The sequence below is a fragment of the Rhinoderma darwinii genome, chromosome 3 (assembly GCF_050947455.1).
Source record: "Rhinoderma darwinii isolate aRhiDar2 chromosome 3, aRhiDar2.hap1, whole genome shotgun sequence".
Classification (NCBI taxonomy): domain Eukaryota; kingdom Metazoa; phylum Chordata; class Amphibia; order Anura; family Rhinodermatidae; genus Rhinoderma; species Rhinoderma darwinii.
The window spans coordinates 180,288,385-180,303,177 of NC_134689.1; the positions used below are offsets into that span (position 1 = coordinate 180,288,385).

At 41.7% G+C, this 14,793-nt stretch overlaps 1 protein-coding gene across 3 annotated transcripts in view; it reads left to right on the top strand.

The window, feature by feature from the left end:
• MDFIC (MyoD family inhibitor domain containing) overlaps positions 1–14,793 on the top strand; it is a 130,193-nt gene that overhangs the window by 58,730 nt on the left and 56,670 nt on the right. For all 3 annotated transcript variants that reach the window (XM_075855040.1, XM_075855041.1, XM_075855039.1), the window contains exon 3: positions 13,337–13,465. In XM_075855040.1, coding sequence (XP_075711155.1) covers positions 13,337–13,465 — 129 coding nt within the window. The remainder of the gene's footprint in view (positions 1–13,336; positions 13,466–14,793) is intronic.

Genomic DNA, 14,793 nt, shown 5'->3' on the forward strand with positions numbered 1-14,793 from the left:
CAATTTCTCACATTTCAGGAAAATTTCAAAAGGCTATTTTTTCAGGGACCAGTTCAGTTGTGAGGTGGCTTTGAGGGCCTTATATATTAGAAAATCCCCATAAATCACCCCATTTTAAAAACTGCACCCCTCAAAGTATTCAAAACAGCATTTAGAAATTATTTGAACCCTTTAGGCATTTCACAAGAAATAAAGCAAAGTAGAGGTGAAATTTACAAATTTCAATTTTTTTTTACGAAATTCATTTGTAATACAGTTTTTTCTGTAACACAGAAGGTTTTATCAGAGAAATGCAACTCAATATTTATTGCCCAGATTCTGCAATTTTTAGAAATATCCCACATGTGGTCCTAGTGCGGTAAAGGACCGAAACACCGGCCTCAGAAGCAAAAGAGCACCTAGTGGATTTTGGGGCCTCTATTTTATTAGAATATATTTTAGGCACCATGTCAGGTTTGAAGAGGTCTTGTGGTGCCAAAACAGTGGAAACCCCCCAAAAGTGACCCCATCTTGGAGACTACACCCCTCAAGGAATTTTTCTAGGGGTATAGTTAGCATTTTTAGCCCACAGGTTTTTTGCTAAATTTATTGGAACTTGTCTGTGAAAATGAAAATCTACTTTTTTTCTGAAAAAACATACGATGTTTTCATTTTTACAAGAAATAAAGGAGAAAAAGCACCCCAACATTTGTAAAGCAATGTCTCCCGATTACGGCAATACCCCATATGTGGTAATAAACTGCTGTTTGGACCCACAGCAGGGCTCAGAAGGGAACGAGGGCCATTTGGATTTTGGAGCGCAGATTTTGCTGGAATGGTTTTCGGTGCCATGTCGTGTTTGCAAAGCCCTGGAGGGACCAGAACAGTGGAAACTTCCCAAAAGTGACCCCATTTTGGAAACTACACCCCTCAAAGAATTTTTCAAGAGGTATAGTTAGCATTTTTAGCCCACAGGTTTTTTGCTAAATTTATTGGAACTGGTCTGTGAAAATGAAAATCTACTTTTTTTTCTGGAAAAACATACGATGTTTTAGATTTTACAAGTAATAAAGGAGAAAAAGCACCCCAACATTTGTAAAGCAATGTCTCCCTATTACAGCAATACCCCATATGTGGTAAGAAACTGCTGTTTGGACCCACGGCAGGGCTCAGAAGGGAACGAGGACCATTTGGATTTTGGAGCGCAGATTTTGCTGGAATGGTTTTCGGTGCCATGTCGTGTTTGCAAAGCCCTGGAGGGATGATAACAGTGGAAACTTCCCAAAAGTGACCCCATTTTGGAAACTACACCCCTCAAGGAATTTTTCTAGGGGTATAGTTAGCATTTTGACCCTACACGGTTTTTGCTGAATCTATGGGAATTATGCAGTGAAATTGAAAATCTAATTTGTTTCTAATAAAATGTAGTTTTAGCTCAGATTTTTTCATTTTTACAACAGATAAAGGAGAAAAAACACCCCAATATTTGTAAAGCAAACTCTTCTGAGCACATCAATACCCCATATGTGGTAATAAACTGCTGTTTGGACACATGGCGGAAGTTAGAAAGGACGGAGCGCCATTTGACTTTTGGAGCTCAAGTTTTGCTGGAATGGTTTGCGGGCACATTTGCAAAGCCACTGAAGGGCCAAAATAGTGCAAACCCGGCAAAAGTGACCCCATTTGGGAAACTATACCCCTCGTGGAATTTATCTAGCGGTATAGTGAGCATTTTGACCCCACAGTTTTTTTGCTGAATTATTGGGATTATGCAGTGAAAATGAAAATCTACATTCTTTCCACTAAAATGTTGAATTGTTTTCATTTTCACAAGGAATAAAGGAGAAAAAGCGCCCCAACAATTGTAAACCAATTTCTCCCGAGTACGGCAATACCCTATATGTGGTTATAAACTGCTGCTTGGATACACCGCAGGGCTCAGAATGGCAGGAGTGCTACTTGGCATGTAGATTTTGGTTGATTGTTTTTTGGGCGCCATGTCACATTTGCAGAGCCCCTGAGGTACCCGTACAGTAGAAACTGAGAAGTGAATCCATTTTGGAAACTTTACCCTTCAGGGTAATCATCTAGGGGTGTACTGAGCATTTTGATCCCACAGGTGTTTCATAGATTGTATTAGAATCAGGCAGTGAAAATGAAAAAAATAATTTTTTCCCAAAAATATGTAGTTTTGCACCCAATTTTTTTCCCCGAAAGGGGTAATAGGAGAAAAAACAACACATAATTTGTTACCCAATTTCTCCCGAGTACGGCAATACCCAATGTGTGGCCCTAAACTGCTATTTGGGCACATGGCAGAGCTCAAAATGGAAGGAGTGCCATGTGGCTTTTAGAGCACAGATTTTGCTGGACTGGTGTATGGGCGCCATGTCGCATTTGCAGAGCTCCCTTAGGTACCAGAGTAGAGTGTAAAACCATGAGAAGTGACCCCATTTTTTAAACTACACCCCTCAAGGCATTTATCATTTGCCTGGATATATGACAGGGCTTAGGAGTGAAAGGCGCATGTGAGACCTATTATGGTGATTTTAGCAGCATTAGCCCACAATGGCAGGGCTCTGGGGTCAAATAGGAAAACAAACCCCCAAGTAGTGACCCCCATTCTGGAAACTGCACCCCTAAAGGCATTTTATTAAGGGGTGTAGTGAGCATTTTGACCACACAGGTTTTTTTTTTTTCTATTAGAAATGAATGCTCAGTGGATGGTGCAAAGTGAAAATTGCAAATTTCCACAGGTATGTGCCATTTTAGTGCACAATATTTTGTGCCCAGTTCGTGCCACTGAAGACAAATACCTCAAACTGTTAAGCGGGTTCTCCCGGGTATGGCGATGCCATATATGTGGACGTACACTGCTGCTTGGGCACGCTGCAGGGCTCAGAAGGGAGCGCCATTTGGCTTTTGGAGCGTGGATTTTGCTCGCTAGTTGTTCTGTTTGGGGTATTGCTGGTATTTGAGTTTATGATGTGGGGGAATATGTTATCTGTGCGGAGAACATCAGGGTATAATAAGAGGGTATAATAATGGTGTAAATAAATAATAATCCGCAGATATGTGGCCGGTGTCGCACTGATAAATGGCGCCCGATCTTATCCGCTTTTATTTTTTCTCCCCCGGAGCCGTGTGAGGGCTTATTTGTTGCGGGACAATCTGTAGATTTCATTGGTACCATTTTGGGGTACGTGCGATTTTTTTGATCACTTTGTATTTCATTTTTTTGGCAAGCCAGGTGACCAAAAACCTGCAATTCTGATGTTTTTTATTATTTATTTTTTTACAGCGTTCGCCATGCGCAATGAATGACAATTTTACGTTATTCTGCGGGTCGGTACGATTACGGCGATACCAGATGTATATAGTTTTTCTTATGTTTTGCAGCGTCTGACGATAAAATCCCTTTTGTTTCGAATAATTTATTTTTGGTGTCACCATATTCTTAGAGCGATAACTTTTTTATTTTTCCGTCAAAAAAGCTGCGGGAGGGCTTGTTTTTTGCGGGACGGGCTGCGTTTTTTAATGGTATAGTTTTGGGGTACATGCAACTTTTAGATCCCTTTTTTTATTCTGTTTTGCGAGAGGTAGTGACTAACAAACAGCGATTCTGGAATAGTTTTTCATTTAATTTTTTTACGGTGTTCACCGTACGGGTAAAATAGCGTGATATTTTTATAGTTTGGGTCGTTACGGACGCGGGGATACCACATATGTGTACTTTTTTTATGTTTTTTGGTTTTTCCTATAATAAAAGACTTATTATAGGAAAAAAGGCTGTTATAGTGTTTTTTTAACATGAAAAGTATTTTTTTTTACTTTTTTACAACATTTTTATTAACTTGTTTTAACTTTTTTTTTTTTGTCCCACTAGGGAACTTGAAGGCATGAAGCCCTGATCGCTATTCTAATACACTGCACTACCTACATAGTGCAGTGTATTAGAGATGTCAGCTATTCACTGACAGCAAGCCTATGAGGCTTCGCCTCCCGGCGGGGCCTAATAGGCTTCCGTACTAGGAAGCGATTGTAATGCTATGGTTGCCATAGCAACCATCGGAACCTTCGCGGGTGCCGATGGTTGTTATTAGCAATCATAGGGTACGATCTAATCACTTAGATGCAGCGATAGCTGCATCTAAGGGGTTAATCGGCCGGATCGGAGCCTTGCTCCGGTCCTGGCCGTTAGGGCACGATGTCAGCTGTGACAAACAGCTGACACCCGCGCCCGTGGCAACCATCGTGGTTGCCGACAGGCTACAAGCCACTTCGATGCATCGATCACGTTGATCGATGCATCAAAGGGGTTAATCGGCCGGATCGGAGCCTAGCTCCGGTCCTGGCCGTTGCAGAGGGGTGCCGGACATCTGATTCCCGGCGGTGATAATGCTGGCTCAGCTTCTGAGCCAGCATCATCACATACACACGTCATAGAGCTGTGATTGGTCAGTTTGCTTTGACTGACCAATCACAGCGATCGCCGGCAGGAGACCGCTATGAATGGTCCCCTGCCGTCTTACTGTGCCGGTCAACTGTCATAAACAGTTGACGGCACAGTTCTGTCACCTTGTCCTTTGACAGGGTGACAGTTTTTAGCCAGGACGCACCGGTACGTCCCTGTGGCTTAAAGCACTTCAATGCAGGACGTACCGGTACGTCCTGGTGCGCTAAGGGGTTAAAGGACGCTGCCAAAAATGTTATATTTTCTTTGCACACAGCATATAGGACACTTGTGCAGGCAGCATTTTTGAAGAATTTCTGGCAATATCCAAAGCACAATGATATTCTCCTCTGCAAGGTTTGCATTCGGATTTGATTTGGGAACATTCCTTCTTCCTGGTCATCTCTTTCCTTCGTCCAATAGGAGGAGTTTTTAAAAATGTAAACAAAAACAAGTAGTATCAACAATAACGGATTCGTTGTAAACGGATACGAACGGACGCAAACGGAATGTAAAGGATCCGTTTTACTGACTGATCCGTCAAAACAGATCTGTCAAAAACACAAATGTTTCTGTTTTTAACAGGGTTTCCGTTACAGTTTAACGGATCCGTTAAAAATGGAAGCCGAACGGTGATGTGAACAGGCCCTAAACTAGTGAAAACATTATATAAACATGTAAAGTTACTTGAGGTTAATAAGAGTGGACAATTCCATATCCATTCGCCTATAACTGGCCATGGTAATAGCTATGTGTTCATGTAATAAGCGTGGCAGGCGAAAATTGAGGTTTTCTCTTCCTCATCAGAATGATGAAATATCCTGTTCCTGAAAGAAATCCGCAATGCAACACATAAGCAAATCAGCAACACACATTACATCTGCGGATTTCATTGCGTAATTTTGAAACTCCATTGAAGTCAAAGGGGAAATTCCGCAACAAGTCCGCAACAGACAGTGCATGCTGCGGTCTGAAAATTCCGCACTGCAACCTATGTTCCGCAGCAGAGTTTTCCGCAACGTCTGCACGAAGTTAACTAAAGAGGTGTTGAAACCAATGGACAAACTGTGTACTGCGGATTTCCACTGCGGACTGTCCGCATCAGAATTCCACAGCAATTCCGCCACATCTGAACGTGCCCTAAAGGGTTAAGAAACGTTCTAAATGCTGTTTTGAATACTTTGAGGGGTGAAGTTTTTAAAATTGGGTGGCTTTTTTTGGGTTTCTAATATATAAGGCCCTCAAAGCCACTTCAAAACTGAACTGCCCCCTGTAAAAATAAGCTTTTGAAATTTTCTTGAAAATGTGAGAAATTGCTGCTAAAGTTCTAAGCCTTGTAACGTCCTAGAAAAATAAAAGGATGTTCAAAAAACGATGCCAATCTAGCCATATGGGGGATGTTAATTAGCGACTATTTTGTGTGGCATAACTGCCTTTCTTACAAGCAGATACATTTAAATTTAGAAAAATGCTTTTTTTTTAAATTTTTTGCTAAATTTGGGTGTTCTTCACATTTAAATACTGAATGTATCGAGCAAATTTTGCCATTAACATAAAGTCCAATGTGTCACGAGAAAACACTCTCAGAATCGCTTGGATAGGTTAAAGCATTCCGAAGTTATTACCAAATAAAGTGAAACATGTCAGATTTGAAAAATGAGGCTCTGTCAGGAAAGTCAAAAGTGGCCAAAGAGGGAAGGGGTTGAAAGTCACAAGTTACTTCTCCATATAAAAGCATGAGTGTGCAGCTTATACAGGTCACAGAAGTCTGACGTAACTTCTAATATTTTTGATAATGTATAGTAGGAGATATATTTATTCTTAAAATATCTGCTGCGGCAGAGTCTTGCTTTGGAAAGGAAGAAGCAGTTTAGCCACCTTTTGATATGAATCCGCTTTTTACTCTTCAAAAAAGAGGTCTTCAGCTTCTGATTTGCGTATTAGGAAGTTATTAGCATCTGGGGTAAACTACAACTCCTGCAGCATGTCTTTTGTTAAAGTGTTTATTTTTTGCAGTTCATATGAATGCAGATTTTTTTTTCGCTTTTTTTTCTATTACACAAATTCTGCAGTGCTGTACACAAAACAAGATTTATTGACCTAACGACCAGTGTGTTTTAGTCCTAAATGACCAGATACTTTATAGTGATTTAGTGACTATAACTTTTCTAGGCTACTTAAAAAATAATTTGTTTTTTTTTTCTTTCTTGTGACACATAGGGGCTAATGCAGGTGTCTCAAACTCAGCCGGGTAAATGGGCCGCACATAGAAAAAATGTGAAGTTGACAGGCCGCATCACTTTCAAATAACAATACTACATTACTGTAATAATACTACATTACTATCACGATAATACAATACTATAATTATACCGTTAGGTTTAAACTTACCAGAAATTTGCACGTTTTCTCCACGTGCTAATTTTAACAATCCAGTTTCCCAGTTTAAAGAGACTCTGTCACCACATTATAAGTGCCCTATCTCCTACATAAGGAGATCGGCGCTGTAATGTAGGTGACAGTAATGCTTTTTATTTAAAAAAACGATCTTTTTTCACAACGTTAGGAGCGATTTTGGTTTATGCTAATGAGCTTTCTTAATGCCCAAGTGGGCGTACTTTTACTTTCGACCAAGTGGGCGTTGTACAGAGGAGTGCATGACGCTGACCAATCGGCATCATGCACTCCTCTCCATTCATTTACACTGCACTAGCGATATAGATATATCGCTATGTGCAGCCTCATACACAAACCCTAACATTACTACAGTGTCCTGATAATGAATACACATGACCATCCAGCCTGGACGTCATGTGTACTCAGAATCTTGACGCTTCTGACTCTTTTTTTGTGAGATTCCGGCAAGTGAAACCAAATCTCGTTTAGCTCCGTGATCTCGCGAGATTTGGTTTCACTTGCCGGAATCTCACAAAAAAAGATTCAGAAGTGTCAGGATTCTGAGTACACATGACGTCCAGGCTGGATTTCATGTGTATTCATTATCAGGACACTGTAGTAATGTTAGGGTTTGTGTATGAGGCTGCACATAGCGATATATCTATATCGCTAGTGCAGTGTAAATGAATGGAGAGGAGTGCATGATGCCGATTGGTCAGCGTCATGCACTCCTCTGTACAACGCCCACTTGGTCGAAAGTAAAAGTACGCCCACTTGGGCATTAAGAAAGCTCATTCACATAAACCAAAATCGCTCCTAACGTTGTGAAAAAAGATCGTTTTTTTAAATAAAAAGCATTACTGTCACCTACATTACAGTGCCCATCTCCTTATGTAGGAGATAGGGCACTTATAATGTGGTGACAGAGTCTCTTTAAGTGTCGCTAAATGCAGTCTGGTGGCTCAGTTGGAAGCATTTGGCAGATACAAGAATGTCAAGATCGGGCAGCTCCTTCTTAATGCCACAGTGCCCTCTGCAGATACTGCCACAGTGCCCTCTGCAGATACTGCCACAGTGCCCTCTGCAGATACTGCCATGCTGCCCTCTGCAGATACTGTCATGCTGCCCTCTGTAGATACTACCACGCTGCCCTCTGTAGATGCTGCCCTCTGTAGATATTGCCACACTGCACTTTGTAGATAATGCCACACTGCACTTTGTAGATAATGCCACACCCCTTAAAGATAGCGCCACCCCACCTGTAGATAGCGCTACCCCCTTTTCCCCCCGTTGATAGCACCATTGGGACTCACTCTAGGAGTGAAATCCCCAGCCAGAGCATAGGCCGGAGATTTCGCTCATAGAGGGAACACTTGCTGTCACTGTCCATATGTGGACCGTGACATCAGGGGCTACTCCGGGAGCAGAATCCCCTGCCAGAGCGTCAGCACCGGGGATTCTGCTCCAGGAGTAGCCACTGACGTCACTGTCCATATATGGACAGTGACGTCAATGGCTTCTACGGGCACAGCGCTTAAAGTAGCGCTGTGCCCGTAGATTCCTTTGCTCCTCTGGTCTCTGAAATAATGCTGAATCAGGGAGCTGACTGTTTCTTGCTTCAACAATGGGTTCAACTGTGTCTGTGTCCTGAAGACGCAAATACAGTTGACAGCAGGACACCGCCCAGAATCCGGGACTCTACCGCTGAATCCAGGACGGTTGAGAGGTATGGCCCGGGGGGAATGTAGCGCTATCTACAGGAGGGTGTGGGGCAATATCTACAAGGGGGGGTTGCACTATCTACAGGTGGTAGTGTGGCCATTGCTCACCTACCACAAACGAACTGTGCTCCTTCATGACGTCATGAAGGAGCGCATTCCTTCTTCGGCCTGCTCTCTCGTCTCCTGAAGGAGCTAATGATGGCGGCCTGCGTGTTTGAGACCCCTGGGCTAATGTATCAACCTTTTTATGCCAGTTTTCCAGCATAGAAGAGTAGCAAAAAGGACAAAATGTGACAATTTGCAGTACAAATTGTGACTTTTGGCCTTTTTGCACCACTCTCGGCAATTTGTGGAAAGAAGGTGTGGCTTTGGACACAGCTGCCAGAAAATTGAAATAATTTATAGTGGAAATCTACCAATGTACAGTTAGTTGGGGTCCGGCCACTGACTATACTGGAAAATTTTACATGTTTCTGAAACCGTTTTTACGGAAAAACTTCTTTGCACTAGCAGTAAGGGTATGTTCACACTGCTTATAATCGGCCATTTTTCGACCCGAAAAACGGCCGAAAAATCGGTAGCAGAATGCCTCAAAACATCTGCCCATTGATTTCAATCGGAAAAACTGCGTTTTTCTGCCCCAAATAAAGAAGTGCATGTCCCTTCTTGAGCTGTTTTGGAGCCGTGTTCCATTGACTCTATAAAAAAAATGGCTCCAAAAACGGCCGTGAAAAACGCGAGTTGCTAAAATAAACGGCTGAAAATCAGGAGCTGTTTTCCCTTAAAAACCGCTCGATATTTTCAGACGTTTTTGTTAAGCGTGTGCACATACCCTTATTATTAAAGTAACCACTCTTGAAATACTGCCAAAATTGCTTCAAGTAAATAGTTGAAAACATTAAAAGTGTGAGTTCACACAGTTTTTTTTTACGCGGAAACCGCGCCAAAAAACGGCCGAAAATGCCTCCCATTAATTTCAATGGGAGGCAGAGGCATTTTTTCCCACGAGCGGAAAAACCGGCTTGTGGGAAAAGGAAGGGACATGCCTTATCTTCGGGCGTTTACGCCTCTGACCTCCCATTGACATCAATGGGAGGCAGAGAAAGCGTATTTCGCAGCGTTTTATGCCCGCGGCACTCAATGGCGTGCAGGCAGAGGAAAATCTGCCTCAAGGGGGTTTTCCAGTGAGTAGAAGTACATGGCCATTCCTCAGGATAAGACATCAATATCTGATCTGTGGGGGTTCAACTCTCGGTACTCATGTCGATCAGCTGTTTTGAAGGGGCTGCGAGCGTGGCTTCCCTTTCACTCCTTACCTGCTCCGTACTGTGAATCGCCGACACACTTGTAGCAGAGGTTGACAGTATTACAGCCTTCTACTTAAGTGAATAGGAGGAGGCTGTTATACTGTGAACTGCAGCAAGTGTGTTGGTAATTCACACTACGAGCAGTGACAAAATGAAGGGGAAGCCACGCTGTCATGAGCGTCACAGTCCCTTCAAAACAGCAGATCGGCAAGGGTGTGGAGAGTCGGACCACCACTGATCAGATATTGATGGCCTATCCCAGGATAGGGTATACATTTTTTCACCCTGGAAAACCCCTTTAAATACATTGTATCAGACCACCTAATAACTTTTTGTGTGCAAGATAATAAATTTCAGACAAGCTTATAAATGTTGCAGAAGATAATGCATTCTAACATAAATCTGGGTGGTGACTTCTTATTTTATAACTGCTTTAATAGTACTTTTGTTTTATATTCAAAATAGACATACATAAATTAGATCGGTCATAATTAGATCGGTCATTGGTACGGTGACATTTTGTATATCACTGTTTGTGCAATATAGCTCTGCTTATAAAAAAAAATATTCTCTCATGGACTTTGTTATGGCTTATGGTCCAGCAACTTTAAAGTGTATGTGTTTATATTTTTTTATCTAAAAAAAAGTTTATCATTTCATGCTGATTAACCATAAAATATCTTTATAGGGATCAGAGCACCCTTATTTCTCCATCTCTAGAGAAATATTTTTCTTTCTTGCAGACAGCAGTTCTGGCTTCCCACTAGGAGGAGCTTATCAAAACTCTACCCAAAGATACTAAGCTCCTTCTAGAAGTGGCCTAAATCAGCCCTAAAGTTTTTATTTAGCTGTTTATATTATGGAATTAATTAGCTCAGAATTTTGGACCCATGTAGTTATTAAACTACATCAAATTTAAATCACATTGAATATAATTGGGCTTTTTATATTGTCTGAAAATATTTTCTAATGTCAAGGTGAAAACTAATCTCTATAAATGGATCTACATGCATTACAGTTATTAACCAAATAATTCAATGTAGAATTATTCATCCCTGTTGCTATGACATCCTAAATCATGATTGGATTGGTTTTAGAAGTGACAAAATGAATCAAATGTTTCATGTGATTGTAGTATAAATACGCCTGTATCTGGAAGGTCTAACTACTGATGTGTCAATTTCTTGACAAAAATGACACCGTGAAAATAAAAATACAATCTAATTAACTCTTTGACAGGGTTTTTGAAGAGTTCCACTTCGGGGATGAATATAAAAAAACTCCTGTGGACTATGGTTAATCCAGTCATTAACAAATAGAAAGAATATAACTTAGCTGTAAGGGTATGTCCACACAGGTCGGATATGGTGCGTAAAATTACAGAGCGTATTCGACCTAGAACCCGCATGGACCCGCATGGAATTCTGGCCTAAAGACTGCATCAAATTGTGATACCGATTTTTCATCCAAAATCGGCGCTGCGGAAAGAAGAGCAAAAAAAAAAAAGCCAATTCTTCCCTTAACTAGCATTGTCATAGCGATGTGTCCCTGTTCTTCGTGCAGCCCAGCCTCCTGTAATGATGATGCAGCCCATCTAACCACTACAAACTGTGATTGGCCTCAACAGTCACAAGTAGGGCTGGGCAATTATGACCTAAGTCAAAATCACGATTAATTGAACACGTAACCTCAATTACGATTAATGAACGATTATTTAGGCCACTCCCTTTTTGCATACCACACCCCTTGTTTGCATGCTACGCCATTGAATTCATATTTATACTGAGCCTGCTGTATACTACTGTATATAATATACCCCCTAATGCTGCCTTCACACAGTATAATGCCCCCCATAACTGCCCTCCAGAGTATAATGCCCCCCATAACTGCCCTCCACAGAGTATAATGCCCCCCATAACTGCCCTCCATACAGTATAACGCCCCCATAAGTGCCCTCCACACAGTATAATGCCCTCATAACTGCCCTCCACACAGTATAATGCCCCCCATAACGGCCCTCCACACAGTATAATGCCCCCTATAGCTGCTCCCACACAGTATAATGCCCTTATAGCTGTCCTCACACAGTATTATGTCCCCATAGCTTCACCCATACAGTACAATGCCCCCATAGCTGCCCCCCCAATAGTGTCTGATAAAAATAATAATTTCCATACTCCCCTAACCCAGTTCCAACGACAAGTGGAGGAGATCCCTCTGCTTCTCTGGTCTGTGCGGCACAGCGCAGACAGGTGCGATGACATCACTGCCTTGCGTACAAACACATAATGAATGATAGGGCAGGTCCCCTGCTCTACTATTGGATTCAACTGTATCTGCATCCCGAAGATGCAGGTACAGTTTAAACTGGAGAAAAATAATTGATAAAACCGAAATTCACAAGATGACATCAATTTAATTCCGCTGAATTTCGTTTGTTTTTTTTCCGATTATTTGCCCAGCCTTAGTTACAAGGGTTGAAACGTCATCCCAGGAGGCCAAGCTGCAACGCAAGAATCAAAGTAATGTCATCCATTACTGTTCTAAGCAGCACAGCATCAATAGGTGCAGCAGAGACTATGTGATCAAAGCCTTGGGTTAGTTGGTTAAAATGTCTTTGAATATGGGGTACCTTGCTTAGAGATGTTGAAAAACACAGAGCTAGAGCATTAAGCTGTCCATAGACTTAAAATCAAGTAGGGATGATTTGGTAAGCAGTTGCCAGCTAGTTTTAAATTCTACCTTTCCAATCCTTTTTTTTTTTGGGGTATGATCGGGCAGACACTATACAGAAGGTTGGCGGGTGAGAACTACCAGCTATAAAATCAGGTTTATGATTTAATGACTATTCTATTCTGCCTGAGCCATAATAAGCAATTTTTACAGTGACAACTTCAGAGAGTAAGGCCCCATGCACACGACCGTGCCCGCAATCATGGCCCGCGATTGCGGGCACGGCCGGCCGCCGACTGACAGACGCATTTTCGGGCCGTGCTCCCATACAAAGTATGAGAGCACGGCCCGCAAAATGCAAAAGAACGGACATGTTCCATAATTCCTGGAACATTTCCACGGCACAGACACACTTCCATAGTGCTACGGAAAGGTGTCCGCGTTCGATGAAAGTGAATGGGTCCGTTTTTGCGGTCGTGTGCATGGGGCCTAAGGGGAAGGGCTGATTAAGTCACCACCCATCTAGAGTTAGAAGTACCATAGACACAGTTTCCTCTCATGTTGGTCAGGGAGGGTGGGGAGCAGTTCTATTAAGGTAAACACCACATAATGCTAAGAAAATTATTATATTTGGTTTTAAAAAATAGCAGATTCCATGCACACATCATACTTGGCTCTTAGAGCCCCGAATAAAAATAAAATGACTGTAGTGTCCATTTAACTGTATTTAATGAAATTCCACCTATAATTTAACATTGCTATTTTCTAATATCTTATTTTATACTGTTGACCTTTTTCATTTTTAGAAAAATGTGAAAAGGACAATATGGATGTGGAGAGCTCTAGTCAAAGTCAATACTTCAAGAATAAAAGTGTACAAACAGAATTAGAAGATAGTTCCATATTGGCAAATAAGGCAGATGCTATTGTAAAAAGTAAGTATATTATTCATTTTTGTGTTATATTATTTTATGATTTTCTTATGTGTTGTTCTGAAAATGTCCCTTTCCCCAGAAAAGCCATGTCTCATGCATGTACACAGAGGAGCACCCAGAGGAATATACACAACATGATCAAAAGCATGTGTACTTCTAATTAAAGGGGTTGTCCAGTCCCTAAAAATTGATGGTTTATCCTTAGGAGAGGCCATCAATAGCTGATGGGTCGGGGTCCGACACCCAGGTCTTCCGCCGATCAGCTGTTTTGAAGGGGTATGTACGAACGCTGCTTCCCCTTCATTTCTACTCGCTCAGGCTCCATGCACGTGACAGTAGAATTCATCCGTAAATACGGACCCATTCACTTTTTTTGCCCATGGACACCTTAACGTATATTTATGGGAAGGTGTCCGTGCCGTAGAAAGGATCTGCAAAAAAATAGGAAATTTCCTATTTTTTGAGTTTTACGTACTGTGCTCCCAGACTGTGCTACTTTATATGGGAGCCCGGCCCGCAAATGCGGCCGGCCGTGCAAGTATTTATGGACCCTGATGCTTAACCCCTTGGAGACACAGCCAATTTAATTTTTTTTTCATGTTCGTATTTCCTTCATCGCATTCCAAGAGCCATAACTTTTTTTTTCTTACTGTTGAAATTTGAGGGCTTGATTTTAGCAAGACGAGTTGTAGTTTTTAATGGTACCATTTAATATACCATATAATCTACTGAAAAGTGTAAACAATTATTCGTGGGGTAGAATGGAAAAGTAACAGTGATTCATTCATTGTTATATGAGTTTTGTTTTTAACGGCGTTCACCGTGCAGTAAAAACTACATGTTATGTTATTCTGCGTGTCAGTATTAATACACCGATACCAAATTTACACTATATGGACAAAAGTATTGGACACCTACACATTACCTACAGAAGCTTTTATGACCTCTCATTCTAAATCCATATGAATTAATTTGGAGTTGTTCCCCCCCCCCCCCCTTCCCCCATTGCAGCTAAATCAGCTTCCACTCTTCTGGGAAGACTTTCTACAAGATTTTGGAGTGTCTGTGACAATTTTTGCCCATTTATCCAGAAGAGCATTTGTGAGGTCAGACACTAATGTTGGATGAGAGGGCCTAGCTCGCAATCTCCGTTCTACTTCATCCCAAAGATGTTTGATGGGGTTGAGGTCAGGGCTCTTTGCAGGCCAGTCAAGTTCTTCCACATCAAACTCACCCAACCATGTCTTTATGGACCTTGCTGTGTGCACTTGGGCACAGTCATGCTGGAACAGAAAAGGGTCTACCCCAAACTGATCCCACAAAATTGG